At 36.1% G+C, this 15922-nt stretch overlaps 1 protein-coding gene across 8 annotated transcripts in view; it reads right to left on the minus strand.

The window, feature by feature from the left end:
* Positions 1-15922, minus strand: part of ATM (ATM serine/threonine kinase) — a 141313-nt gene that overhangs the window by 62843 nt on the left and 62548 nt on the right. For all 8 annotated transcript variants that reach the window (XR_014231814.1, XM_082343427.1, XM_082343425.1 and 5 more), the window contains 6 exons: positions 13191-13365; positions 12483-12647; positions 11539-11671; positions 5827-5922; positions 3414-3585; positions 502-643 (listed from right to left, as the gene is read on the minus strand). Coding sequence is in view for 7 of the 8 variants with exons in the window: in XM_082343427.1 (XP_082199553.1) it covers positions 502-643; positions 3414-3585; positions 5827-5922; positions 11539-11671; positions 12483-12647; positions 13191-13365 (883 nt within the window). In the remaining variant the exon portion in view is untranslated. The remainder of the gene's footprint in view (positions 1-501; positions 644-3413; positions 3586-5826; positions 5923-11538; positions 11672-12482; positions 12648-13190; positions 13366-15922) is intronic.

Raw genomic sequence — 15922 nt, forward strand, 5'->3', positions numbered from 1 at the left:
AGGGTTGTGATACTTTAACTTGCTATGGAAATAAACACTTGCTTGTTGATCACAATATCTATAAATGGCTTTCATGGGATCAAAGTAAGGGTTTTCTACTCCTAAGGAAAAAAAGCCTGTCATTAAGAACTCCTCCTACCAGGGAATATGGGGACATGTGTATGCATTTGGCTGATTTGCTTTGCTGTACAACAGAAACTAACACAGTATTGTGAAGCAATTATACTCCAATAAAGATCTATTAAAAAAATAAATAAAAAATAAAAAAGAACTCCTCCTATCCCCCAAAATCAACCATCATTTCTTTAGGCTACCTATCTCAGCTTTTCCACACTGCCATAACTAAAAATACAAACCCCTTGGATTCAAAAAGTACAGCTAGAATTATTTCCAAGAAAGGTTAAATGTTAGTGTAATTAAGCAATATGATATTCATATCCCACAGCAAATAGAACTGTTCTAGATATAGTGGATATTCAATAAACATTCATTATTTGAGACCTTTTTTCTTGATGTTCGAAAAGGCTGTAGATAGATCAGCATGGGATCATTTGTCATCTTATAAATCTCCCAGAAACTATGTCCAGTTTTTGTGGCTAAAATGCTTTTCAAACAGGTAACAGCTGCTGATCGCACTTTGACACTGAAAAACACATATAATTCAAATGCCACAAAGTATATCAACTATTAATCTTGATGAATGTTAAGCAGCTCCCAATGAAAAAATTAAAATCTAAAATTTTAAATTTATATTAGGAAATGTTTACATTTATTAGGAAATTTCACATCTATAAAATTCTATAACATCAAAGCAAAAATTATCAAAGGATTTTTAATATTCCTTGAGTAAACACGAGTTACTCATCACTGTAACAGCAATTCCCTTCATTCAATATAATAAAGTTTATGACTACTAAAAATTAAAAATTCATAAAAACAAATACTTGAGAATAACATTGACTAATAAGAATGAGTAATAAGAATGACAGAAAACTAATTCACCCAAGAAAAAAATATTTTGATACCATTTTCTCTAAAAGGTACAAATAATTTGGGGTAACACAGGATGGAATTTCCCTACAAATGATAAAATTATTGTCTAGAACAATTTTAAACAAACAGTAAGTATGTACTTATTCTGACCAGAAGCTAGTTGAAATCATTAGGTAAGGCATCTAAAACCTCTAATAAAAAATTAAACGTCCTTCTCTTTTGCAAAGAATTAGGTAAAGGAGGGCTGCAATACAAGAGTACTGAAAATATGACAGCTGACAAAAAATGTCATAAAGCCTGATACTATAAATGATGACGAGCTGTCAAGTAAAGGCTTAATTCTATGTCTCAATTTAAGACATAGAAGCATAAACCCTAAACTTGGATTCATCTCTCATTCCTCTTTCTTTCCCTCACTCCTCCACATCCAATTCATCAGCACGTCCTGCTGCCTCTATGTTAAAAACATACCCTAGTTCCATGCGTGTTCCATCTCATCTCCATTACCGCCACCCTTATCCAAGTCACCATGATTTCTCCTCTGGACTACTGCAATAGTTTCATAATCAGTTTTCTGTTTCCATTTTTGCCCTATCACAAGCCATTTGCCATATCTGTCAGAGTAAAAATTTAAGTTGCATCATGGCACTACTCTGGTTAAAACTCCATGGCTTCCTTATATGTTTCAAATAAAATCCAAATTTTTTAATCGGAATTAGTCCTTTCTAATTTCATTTCATACCATCTTCCTCCACACCAGGCTTTTTCTGATCCTCAAACACATGAAGCTTATTTCCATTCTAGCTATTCCCTGTCTGCAATATTTTATCCCTAATCAACTTCTAGCTGATTCCTGATCACTTAGATCAGCTAGATGACACTTCCTCAGAGAAGCCTTCCATGATTCTGGGAATTCCTTGGTCAACATTCCCTTTGTATACCTGAGGCCCCTCAAACATGTAATGATTTTTTTCCTCTTACAAAAAAGGCATGAAAAACAAATTGTACCTATCCCTGTGGTTCTCAAGTTTAAGTCACACTAATATTTCTGTGCACCTTCTTCAGAAAAACCAATTGCAAACTACTGTGTAACAAATGAAACACTTAATGCTTGCAAATTTTCTGTGGAAAATCTCTTCAAAAGCTGTGCTAGATATAATTTGAAATACATTTTTAAAAATGAGATAGATTAATAAATGGATAGAAGGATGGCTAAATGTGATACAGCAAGGATAATAATAGTAGGATCTAGGAAGAATCTAGGTGGTGAGTATATGGGTATTTACTGTAAAATTCTTTCAATTTTGCTGTATGCTTGAAAATTTTTATAATAAAAAGTTGGGAAGGAAATCACACCAGCCTTTTTACTGTAACAACAACAACAAAAGAGTGAAATATACATGTCCATTAAATCAACAATGAAAACAGAGCAGGTAGACATTATTGCCAATCATTTATTCCCCAAGAGAAGCGGGGGGTATTATAGGGAAACGGATGCAAAATACCCATTTACTTAGAAAGATGCCCAATTGTGGGCAAAAATCCTTTGAACCCAGTCTCCAAAAATGGTGGTGATAAGGTGCTCAAATATATCAAAATAAATACATCTGGCCCTTGAACAACGAGGATTTGAACTGTACAGGTCCACTTATACATGGATTATTTTCAACAGTAAATACTACAGTACTACACAATCTGCAGTTGGTTGACTCCTCGGATGCAGAACCATGGATACAGAGGTCCAACTATAATTATACACGAATTTTCCACTGAGCAAAGGGTCAGCATCCCAACCCCCACATTGTTCAAGGATCTGTAAATAATAAATAGATAACTGCAAATAAATAGATAGATAAATGGGGAGTGGAAGACAGAGGAAAAGTAATCTCATAATCAGCAAGCTGAAATTATACTATTTGTTGCAATTTTGTTTTGCATTCTATGCATTAATAGGCAAAAGAAAAAGCCCTGTCTGATTAGCTTAAGACTTTTGGAGTTAAAAAATTTCTGCTCTATGACTTATTTTAAAAGGATCAAAATGTCTAGCCAGGAGGAGAGTGGCACCTTTGATTCTGACAAGTGCACAAAATATCCCCATTTACGTTCCCCTATCTTAATGTTTTGTGTGGAACCACTTGGTAGTTTTCATATTGTTTGTCTAGTCTACTCTCACTAAAATTTAACATGGACCTTGTCTGGTATATCTATCACTATATCAAGTTACCTGGCATATAGTAGTAGGGTTTTAGTAATTATGTGAATTAATAAAAATACAATGATATTCATTAAATATTTAAGACTGAAAGTATGGCAACTATAAGGAGAATGCTTTAGTTATTGGAAATGCTAATTCATATGAGGTATCAATTATGAATGTCAGATTAAGTGCTATCAGGTACAAGGTATCATTAAATACTCACCAATCTTCCACCAGTGTATTATTCAGGTAGGTCAGCATTATGAAGGTCCACTGAAGTTCTTTATCTTTAAATAACTCAAGGGCCTTGGTATAAGATGTATCTTTACTACATTGTATCGCTATTGTAGAGAAATCTATAGGACCCACTTCTCCCAAGCAGCTTCCAACAGCCTCTATATATAGAAATTCCATTTCAGTAAAGTTATAGCTAAAAGATCATACATAAAACAGAAATTTTCTAATTTCAAAAATATGTTTTGTCATCCTTTAAGATTTAAGTGTTTTCTCAAAGATGCTGAATAGATTAAAGAAGCTACAAAATACTGTATCATTTCCTTCACGTATCATCCATGTCGGCAATATTTTCCCCTATAAAATCATATCCAAGAGCTAGATTAACTAGTAGAAAATAGTTTTTAAGGAAAGTCTAAATATAGCAGCTGTATGCAAGTATCAATTTTCTGGGGGGTATTACATAAAGACCACAAATCTTAAATACTCAGTTCAGTGAAAATTCACACACACACACACACACATACATGCAGGAACACACATTTTTTTTCCCACCTGTATTATCACTACCCAGATGAAGACAGATGTTTTCAAGATGCCAGAGGGCCCCCTCATGTTCTTTCCCAGTCATGATGGAATTTAATAAAACATGTTAAAAAATTATTTGATAGTCCTCCTTTCAAAAGGTGGAGCCTAATTCTTCCCTTGAGTGTGGGCTGTACTTAGTGTCTTACTTCTAAAAAACAGAATGTGTACAAGTCTTTCACCTCCTTAACTAAAATTATCCCAAGTATTTAATTCTCTTAAATGTTATTATAAATGGAATTGTAAATGGAATGGAATTTCCATTTTAGATTGTTCATTGCTGGTGTACAGAAACACAAATGAATTTTGTGTGTTGATCTTGTATCCTGCAACTTGGCTGAATTCATTTATTACCTCTCTTATAGTAACTTTCCTAAAGATTTTCTGGGACTTCCTATATATATATACAGTAATGTCATCTGTGAATAGAGATAGTGTTTACTTCTTTGTTTTCCAGTTTTTGTTCAATTGCTCTGGCTATAACTTCCAGTATAATGGTGAATAGCAGTGGGCAACTTTGTCTCATTCCTGATCTGAGGAAGACACTCAGTCTTTCACCATTAAATATGACATTAGCTGTGGGTACAAATCACTAAGATTTTATGCTATGCAGGAAAGCCACTTAGGCCTCCTGTAGCAAGTTACATTTGTCCCCAGAAGCAGTGCTACTATGGACAAAGGGTAAATTCCTTGGTCAAAGGAAAGTTCTAGAGTACTGATAAGGTTCTGTTTCTTGGTCTGGTTAGTAGATGCACAGGTGTGTTCTCTTTGCAAAAAATTCTTCAAGTTATATACTTATGACTTTTCTATATGTAAGCTATATTTCAATAAAAAATTTACAAGGAAAGAAGTACCCTAGACACTAGACCTCCACTGAGAAGTTAAGGAAGACTCTGTTGAAAGACAGTTGAATCTCTGAAGCATCTCTTATTTCTCCCACTTTTCTTATTTGAAGTAATTATTTCATGACAACTTCAAGCTGACTTGAATCATGTGATTTTTCCATCCTGTGATCACCAAATCTAAAACACCTATACCAGGCATGATGTTGGCTATTTATCTTACATTAGGTTACCCCCAAATGGTGGCAGAAAAGGACTTGAATATGGTTTTAATATCTGAACTTAATATAGCCCTCCAAGTCCTCATTCTTTCTGTTATATAAAAAAGATATTAAGTACCAGTCAGTTATATCTATAAAATGTATCAGAAGTCAATTTATTTGCAACTTAATGCTACAAACAGGTTTTTCTGACTTTCCTAAATATTCACAAGGCATTTTCAAATTAATAGTTATGTACATGTGTTAATCACTAACTTTTTACTTTATATGAATGTCTAAGGGAGGAAAACATGAAAGGAGGGCTGCTTAGGGAGACTTGAACTAAACAGAAATATAACAAGCATCTCACATTTCCCCAATATTCCAAATAACAAACTTTTACTGGTTTTTAAAATGCTATGGGGCTTCCCTGGTGGTGCAGTGGTTGGGAATCTGCCTGCCAATGCAGGGGACACGGGTTCGAGTCCTGGTCTGGGAAGATCCCACATGCCGCAGAGCAACTGGGCCCGTGAGCCACAATTGCTGAGCCTGCGCGTCTGGAGCCTGTGCTCCACAACGAGAGAGGCCGCGACAGTGAGAGGCCTGCGCACCGCGATGAAGAGTGGTCCCCACTTGCCACAACTAGAGAAAGCCCTCGCACAGAAACGAAGACCCAACACAGCCATAAATAAATAAAAAAATAAAAATAAATAAAATGCTATGAAGATGACCATTCAAACAAAAAAACTCATATTCATTCAGCCAAATAGTTTACCTAAAACTTCTCTTTCACCAGTGTGGTTTACTGCCATCTTGGATAACTGCAACAAGCTGACAACTAGCTTCACCATTACACCATCTGGAGGGTTATCTAGAAGCAGTTTTGAAAAAATTAGTTTAAGCTACAGTGAAGACAACACTTTTCTTTATACCATGCTCATATATTAAATTGTGTGACTAGAAAACTTGTACAAAGTTTTTAAAAAAGATTTTAAATTGTGAGCATTTCAAAAATATGAGGTGAATGAATGTATCTGAACTTTCTTCTTAAAGAGAATCATGTAAAAATGATCAGCAATATTTGGCAGACAGAGAGAGAAAAATGTCTTAAATTGTGCAGAGAAATCAATACCTTAGCAAAATCACAGTTAGAAACACATAATCATTCAACATTAAACTAGAAGGAACCTTGGGAGCATGCTTGGTTTTTTAGCCTCTTGCATATAGAATACACCAGCAATGTCCAACAGAACTTTCTGCAATGATGAAAATGGTCTATAATCTGTGCTGTCCAATGACAGCCACAAGCCACATGTTACTACAGAGAACTTGACATGTGCTAATACAACAAAGAAATTGAACTTTATATTTTATTGAATTTTAATTCATTTAAATTTAAATAGCTATAAACATCTACTGGCTATATTGGTCTGGATCAATAAAATACCAAAACACACACAAAAACAGGAGATAGAAAGAGGGGTTCGTGTTTTATATATATATATATATATCTATCTCAAGAACAAATATACTAGAAACTCAGATTTCGGATGGTCAAAACAAAATTAACTTTTAAAAGTACTGAGGATAAAAATATCACAATAGAAACATGAAGTTAAAGAGCACAGGAAGATGTAAATCAAAACATAAGCAGAAAGAGTTTCCACCAAGTGCAGTACTATAATAACCTAAACTCAAATCAAATCAAAATAAAATGGATGTTTTAAGTAAAAAAAAAAAAAACCAAAAAACCTAGAAACACAAATAAATATGTGTATATATACAAAACCCACACATAGGGCTTCCCTGGTGGTGCAGTGGTTGAGAATCCGCCTGCCAATGCAGGGGACACAGGTTCGAGCCCTGGTCCAGGAAGATCCCACATGCTGCGGAGCAACTGGGCCCGTGAGCCACAACTACTGAGCCTGTGCGTCTGGAGTCTATGCTCCCCAACAAGAGAGGCCGCGATAGTGAGAGGCCCCCAGACCGCGATGAAGAGTGGCCCCCACCCAAAACCTATGGGATGCAGCAAAAGCAGTTCTAAGAGGGAAGTTTATAGCTATACAAGCCTACCTAAAGAAACAAGAAAAATCTCAAGTAAACAATCTAACCTTACACCTAAAGAAACTAGAGAAAGAAGAACAAACAAAACCCAAAGTTAGCAGAAGGAAAGAAATCATAAAGATCAGAGCAGAAATAAATGAAATAGAAACAAAGAAAACAATAGCAAAGATCAATAAAACTAAAAGCTGGTTCTTTGAGAAGATAAACAGAATTGATAAGCCATTAGCCAGACTCATCAAGAAAAAGAGGGAGAGGACTCAAATCAATAAAATCAGAAATGAAAAAGGAGAAGTTACAACAGACACCGCAGAAATACAAAGCATCCTAAGAGACTACTACAAGCAACTTTATGCCAATAAAATGGACAACCTGGAAGAAATGGACAAATTCTTAGAAAAGTATAACCTTCCAAGACTGAACCAGGAAGAAACAGAAAATATGAACAGACCAATCACAAGTAATGAAATTGAAACTGTGATTAAAAATCTTCCAACAAACAAAAGCCCAGGACCAGATGGCTTCACAGGTGAATTCTATCAAACATTTAGAGAATAGCTAACACCCATCCTTCTCAAACTCTTCCAAAAAAATTGCAGAGGAAGGAACACTCCCAAACTCATTCTATGAGGCCACCATCACCCTGATACCAAAACCAAACAAAGACACTACAAAAAAAGAAAATTACAGACCAATATCACTGATGAATACAGATGCAAAAATCCTCAACAAAATACTAGCAAACAGAATCCAACAACACATTAAAAGGATCATACACCACGATCAAGTGGGATTTATCCCAGGGATGCAAGGATTCTTCAATATACGCAAATCAATCAATGTGATACACCATATTAACAAATTGAAGAATAAAAACCATATGATCATCTCAATAGATGCAGAAAAAGCTTTTGACAAAATGCAACACCCATTTATGATAAAAACTCTCCAGAAAGTGGGCATAGAGGGAACCTACCTCAACATAATAAAGGCCATATATGACAAACCCACAACAAACATCATTCTCAATGGTGAAAAACTGGAAGCATTTCCTCTAAGATCAGGAACGAGACAAGGATGTCCACTCTCACCACTATTATTCAACATAGTTCTGGAAGTCCTAGCCACGGCAATCAGAGAAGAAAAAGAAATAAAAGGAATACAAATTGGAAAAGAAGAAGTAAAACTGTCACTGTTTGCAGATGACATGATACTATACATAGAGAATCCTAAAACTGCCACCAGAAAACTGCTAGAGCTAATTAATGAATATGGTAAAGTTGCAGGATACAAAATTAATGCACAGAAATCTCTTGCATTCCTATACACTAATGATGAAAAATCTGAAAGAGAAATTATGGAAACACTCCCATTTACCATTGCAACAAAAAGAATAAAATACCTAGGAATAAACCTACCTAGGGAGACAAAAGATCTGTATGCAGAAAACTGTAAGACACGGATGAAAGAAATTAAAGATGATACCAACAGATGGAGAGATATACCATGTTCTTGGATTGGAAGAATCAACATTGTGAAAATGACTATACTACCCAAAGCAATCTACAGATTCAATGAAATCCCTATCAAATTACCAATGGCATTTTTTACGGAGCTAGAACAAATCATCTTAAAATTTGTATGGAGACACAAAAGACCCCAAATAGCCAAAGCAGTCTTGACGGAAAAAAACGGAGCTGGAGGAATCAGACTCCCTGACTTCAGACTATTCTACAAAGCTACAGTCATCAAGACAATATGGTACTGGCACAAAACAGAAATATAGATCAATGGAACAAGATAGAAAGCCCAGAGATAAACCCACGCACCTATGGTCAACTAATCTATGACAAAGGAGGCAAAGATATACAATGGAGAAAAGACAGTCTCTTCAATAAGTGGTGCTGGGAAAACTGGACAGCTACATGTAAAAGAATGAAATTAGAATACTCCCTAACACCATACACAAAAATAAACTCAAAATGGATTAGAGACCTAAATGTAAGACTGGACACTATAAAACTCTTAGAGGAAAACATAGGAAGAACACTCTTTGACATAAATCACAGCAAGATCTTTTTTGATCCACCTCCTAGAGTAATGGAAATAAAAACAAAAATAAACAAATGGGACCTAATGAAACTTCAAAGCTTTTGCACAGCAAAGGAAACCATAAACAAGACAAAAAGACAACCCTCAGAATGGGAGAAAATATTTGCAAACAAATCAACGGACAAAGGATTAATCTCCAAAATATATAAACAGCTCATTCAGCTCTATATTAAAGAAACAAACAGCCCAATCCAAAAATGGGCAGAAGACCTAAACAGACATTTCTCCAAAGAAGACATACAGACGGCCACGAAGCACATGAGAAGATGCTCAACATTACTAATTATTAGAGAAATGCAAATCAAAACTACAATGAGGTATCACCTCACACCAGTTAGAATGGGCATCATCAGAAAATCTACAAACAACAAATGCTGGAGAGGGTGTGGAGAAAAGGGAACCCTCTTGCACTGTTGGTGGGAATGTAAATTGATACAGCCACTATGGAGAACAGTACGGAGGTTCCTTAAAAAACTAAAAATAGAATTACCATATGATCCAGCAATCCCACTACTGGGCATATACCCAGAGAAAACTGTAATTCAAAAAGACACATGCACCCCAATGTTCATTGCAGCACTATTTACAATAGCCAGGTCATGGAAGCAACCTAAATGCCCATCAACAGACGAATGGATAAAGAAGTTGTGGTACATATATACAATGGAATATTACTCAGCCATAAAAAGGAACGAAATTGAGTCATTTGTTGAGACGTGCATGGATCTAGAGACTGTCATACAGAATGAAGTAAGTCAGAAAGAGAAAAACAAATATCGTATATTAACGCATGTATGTGGAACCTAGAAAAATGGTACAGATGAGCCTGTTTGCAGGGCAGAAGTTGAGACACAGATGTAGAGAACAGACATATGGACACCAAGGGGGGGAAACTGCGGTGGGGTGGGGATGGTGGTGTGCTGAATTGGACGATTGGGATTGACATGTATACACTGATGTGTATAAAATTGATGACTAATAAGAACCTGCAGTATAAACAAACAAACAAACAACTAATACTAAACTTTCATTGGGTTATTTGTATGGAAATATGTTAATATAAATGTTTCAGACATTACATGAAATTTCTAAAAATCTTATATGTTCTGGTATAATGTTATAAGTCATAATCCTAGTTATTACTTTAAAATGTATATCTCAGAAATAACTAATTTTCTTGTCAACTGCATTATTATGAACTTTCATCAAATCTTTAACCGTGGTCATTTTTAAGTCTTTTGTCATTTACAGACAGTTCTGGGTGTACTCTGATGCTTTTGCAAATATGTTCCTATAAAAGGGTTTCATCTTCAGGAAATTCATGGAAAAGACTCTGACAAGTACAGGTTTCTGGTAACTGACTGTACTGCTGAACTGAATGAATAAGCATTTTCAGAACTCTAATGAAAAACTGATGAGCTCATAAAGGTGCTAACAAAAGATCAAGGTGGAAAAAAAATTAATTACATGGGACTGAGTGAACTGATGAGGATGAGTATAATTTTTGTGACTTTCTGTTTGAATTTAAAAAAAAGAAAAAATCCCACAAGGACTCAGAGGCAAAGAATATACAAATCAATTTTCACTGCAAAGTAAAGGAGCTGTTACAGTGGAGGATTACTGAACTGAATGTCAATATTATGACATAGTATGAGTGTGTTTCATGTTTGGTAATGGCAATCATTGTTGCTTTTGTTGTGGTCATCCATGTACAATGCTTGGTGTCAGTCTATTTATCTCTTGTAAAAATAAAATAGTGTGTGTGTGTGGAAAAAAAAAAAAAGAGTGGCCCCCGCTTGCCGCAACTAGAGAAAGCCCTCGCACAGAAACGAAGACCCAACACAGCCAAAAATAAATAAATAAATAAATAAATAATTTTTAAAAACACACACATATATACATACACACAAAACACATACATGGCTAAGATGTTTAAAATAAAATGAAAAATAACATTTCTTTTACTTAAATAAATTGGGGTAGTAGGCAGAGACAAATTACCTTGCATGCCTGCTCTAAGAAATTCAAATTTTTCTTTTAGGCAGTAGCAAATTGTTAACATTTTTTAAGCAGTAGAATAACATGATTATATTTGGACTTAGAGAAATCATTCTGGCAGAGGTGCAGAGAATGGATAAAATGTGAGTAGTTCAAGGTAAGGAGACCACTTTAGGAAGTCTTTCATAACTAAATGAGAACTGATGAGGGTCTGAAATGAACTAAATCTGTGGCAATTAAACCAAGAGCAAGAATTTATAAAAAATTCTTTCAAAAAGAAATGGGTACAAATAACCCAAGTCATTAAAATTAGTACCCTGAGATGCTCTCATAAGATCCATCATCTGATCTTTATGTTGCTCTAGTTGTCTTCGAAGATCCTTCAATCCTTCAAGCCTTGTCAATGGAAGTGCATCATAAACATTTACTGAGAGAAAATGGTTAATTTCCTAAAAGAGAAAATTAGCTAAAAATGTAACTTGCTTTTGACATGTATTGGCTGAGTCTGTAAAATAAAACTTAAAAATTTTTTTAAATTAGTGCCTTCTACAGATACTGACTCATAACACTGTTACTACCAAACAAGGTAGAAACAAATTACTTATTTCACTTCAAATCCTACAATGTTTTAATCATTTAAATTGCAGTAGACTCTCTCATGATACAGTATCTAGAGTTTAAGATTGTTATAGCATACTCAGAGGGAAAAGCTTAAATTTCTATTTATTTAGTACTGCAACTCTAGTTTTATCTTAATATATTTAACCACATTTTCATACTGATTATAGTCAAATGTAGAGTATACTTTTAAAATTATAATAAGATTTATAAAGAAAAATCTATCTGAACATAGTTTTGAAGTTTATAAAGGTTAAAACAAGATTAAAACTTGAAAAACTCTTCAGAAAGTTACATATCTTCTATAATTCAAACATTATATTGTCCGAAAAAGGGTCAGATGGTAATTTTGAGATATTAATGAATCTTATGTGTATGAAAATCAAGCATATTTTATATCATATTTCTTCAATATTTAAATTCAGATCTTTAACAAGAAATTTTGAATTTATACTTTTACTGCAATGCAAGAGTATATATTAAGATTTAGTTTTTTATCTGTTAAGAGGATAGATTTCATGTTATGTTTTCTTTAACCACAATTTTTAAAAAAGATTGGTTTTTACTTTCAGAGCATTAGTTTCCAAAAAGTTCTACTAACCTGTCTAATACAAAATAGCAATATTATGGAATAATTATTACCTCCAAAAGTGAAAAGGGTCCTCTACTGTATTTGATTTTCTGCTGAGTAATACGCAAATCCCTAAAGACAACATGGTCAGGAAAAGGATCTAAAAGTTTAATCGTGATATAGAGATTTTCATTATCCTTGTTATCAATCACTAAGTATTTCAACAAGTCCAATACCTAAACATAATTAAAAAAGAAAAAATCAAGAGGAGAAATGGATTAATTATATTTTAAAGTAAAACAACCAAACCCACTGTAATAAATGATAAAAACTCTACTTAGTTCAGATAAAATCACTTCTAAGGCACCCAGCTACTACTGTTTCTGTGCTTTCAAATAATTCAACAAATATGTAAGGCCTTTACTCCAGGATGGACACTGAGGTATACAGTTGTCAATATTACTGAAACATTTTATATAAGTAATACCTCACACATCATCATAGTGGAGTGAACTACATCCTTAGTTTTGACTACCTCTATACTTCAGCATAAGTAAGAGATAGAAATCAGGTTATTCATTAGATCAAAATTACTAGGTGCTCTGTAATTAAATGATTACAAGGATTAATTCACTGAGAATGTTTTCCCCACCATTTTTCAAAGAATATTTCCACTAAAATTACTGATTACACCAAGTAAACATAAACCCTCGGCTCCTTCCAACAATACTTTATCAGTGTATTTCAAATATCATTTTGAATATGATTTGGGAAATTACCTGTTCCTGAACCTCCATCTGATCATCCACAAGGGGTATAAGTGTACCAACAATAACATGAAGATGACTTTCTAAAGCATCCTTACAGTAAGTTACTGCTGTGTGGCAAACCCGGCTTAACAGGTCACAACAAAGGGAGAAGCTACGTAATGACACATCCATGAAATGAGAAGGCCTAATATAGGGGAAAAAAAACAGTAAGTTCTAGGACACTACTTTGACATAAACTCATTCAAAAGTCACTTTTATTCAACAGCTCTAATTCTGATGTGGCTTGACATAAAAGTCACTTTCACATCTAAGTCCTTAATAGTTTAAAACCCGAAAAGAGAAGTGACATCAGCAAAATGACAGAGTAGGAAGCTCCAAGCTCCCCTGACAGAAACACTGAAAAACAAGCAAACTGTAAGAGCTTTGTTAGAACTCTGTAAAACAGTCAAAAGTTTACAGCAATCAAGCAATCGCTGATATCAAGAAAAAGGAAACTTAAAAACTAGGAAAGCTTTGCGGTGATTTTACTTGCCCTTGCCCCACGACCCCCCCAGCCTGGCAATAGTCATGAAAACTGCAGTCCCCATTTCCAATGTGGGATCCTGGTCCTTAGTTCTGAAGGGAGCAGAGCATATTTTATTCGCAAATGATTGTGTATGTCTGTTCTAAACCTGTCTGGGAGCTACCTGAAGGACTAATATAAGGTGCTTGGCTCTTGTTTTTCCTAACTTGGGTCTCCTACAGGCTGGAAAAGCTGAGGGCACTGCTTGAAGACATTGTAAGGCTAACCAACAACCCACAGCTGCCTGGGATAACAGGCTGCCTAATGCCTAGGATGAAAAGCTAGAGAGAGACTTTCCTTGTAAAGTTAGAACACTCAAAATCACTCACATTGGGCTTCCCTGGTGGGGCAGTGGTTAAGAATCCGCCTGCCAATGCAGGGGACATGGGTTCGAGCCCTGGTCTGGGAAGATCCCATATGCCACGGAGCAACTAAACCTGTGCACCACAACTACTGAGCCTGCGCTGTAGAGCCTACGAGTCACAATTACTGAGCCCATGTACCACAACTACTGAAGCCCACGCAACTAGAGCCCGTGCTCCACAAGAGAAGCCACCCCAATGAGAAGCCCGCGCACCGCAACGAAGAGTAGCCCCCACTCACCGCAACTAGAGACAGCCCACATGCAGCAACGAAGACCCAACACAGCCAAAAATAAATTAAAAAAAAAAAATTCACTCACATTTTCAGGGAATTGATAAAGTCACACACATGCCCAGGGTAAGGTGCTTGCTCACAAACTACCTAAGAAGACCATAATCTTTCACTTTGGGCTTAACCTTAGGCTCAGTGCAAGCCAAGCTAAATGCTGAAGGAGAGTCTTAACACAGAGCCAATCTGCAAAGACTAGGAAAGGTTTTCTCTCTCTCTTTCTCTCTCTTTGGCTCCTGGTATTCAAGGAAATCTCTGTCAAAATGCTACCTGAACACAAGTTAAGCAACAGTCTTCAGTGACTACAACGGCAAGGAATATGCCCTCTAGAAAAACAGTTGAGTAAATTCATGAAACAAATGTACCATTACAGCCTTCAACAATTCAAAAAAAAAAAAAAAAAAAGTCAAACCTTGGGGAAGGGGAAAATCTGATTTCCACAGGTAATATATCATAATAGTAAAATGTCCAGTTTCAACAAAAAAATCACAAGGTATTCAAAGAAATAGGAAAGTATGGACCATTCAAAGGAATAAAATATATTGACTAAAACAGTTCCCAAGGAAGGTCAGACTGGAATTATCAGACAAAGACATTGTCAAACAACTGTCTTAAACATGCTAAAAGAGCTTAAAGACAAATGAAAATGAAGATACAGCATACCAAAACTAATGGGATTCAGCAAGGGCAGTGCTGAGAGGAAATTATGTTGCAGTAAACAGCTACATTAAAAAAGAAGAAAGACTTGAAGAACACTACAAACAAGAATTAACACCTCAAACTCTTCCAGAAAAGGGAACAGGAGGGAACACTTCCTAACTCATTTTGTGAGGCCAGCATTTCTGATACAAAAGTAAGATAAAGACACCACAGGAAAATTATAGTCTCTAATACTCTTATGAATATATATATATATATATATATATATATATATATATATATATATGCAAAACTCCTCAACAAAATACTAGCAAACTGAATCTAACAGCACATTAAAAGGATACACATCAGGGCAGGAGTCAAGATGGCAGTGTGGGAAGACACGGAGTTAGTGTCTCCCTACAACTAAGGTGTCTGCTGGCTGCTGCTGGGGGACTCTGACCCTCAAGGAGACAGGAGGAACCCCCGAGTGAACTGGTAGAACGTAGGGGAACCGAGTTGGGGGAGGAGAAGTGGAGGCCAGACAAGACCGGTGTCCCTGAGGCTGGGGAGATCAGGAGAGGCAGGTGGGAGGGACTCTCCGGGAAGAGCAGGAGAGGAGCAGAGGGCGATCACCTGGCCCACTCGGGCCGGGGGCCTGCTGAGCTCCCAAGCCGGTTCCCCCAACTCCAAAGCCCAACCAGGCCGCGTGGGTCCTGGGGGCGTAGGAGGGAGGCCGGGGAGATCAGGAGTGGCAGGTGGGAGGGGCCCTTGGGGAGGAGAGGGAGAGGAGTGGTGGGCAATGGCCTGCTCACTTGGGCACGGGGAGGCTCCTGAGCTCCCAGGCCAGTCCCCTGCCCTACAAGGTCCCCACTTCACACCCCTGCCT

This window comes from Balaenoptera borealis (genome assembly GCF_965194805.1).
Source record: "Balaenoptera borealis genome assembly, chromosome: 11".
Taxonomy (NCBI): Eukaryota; Metazoa; Chordata; class Mammalia; order Artiodactyla; family Balaenopteridae; genus Balaenoptera; species Balaenoptera borealis.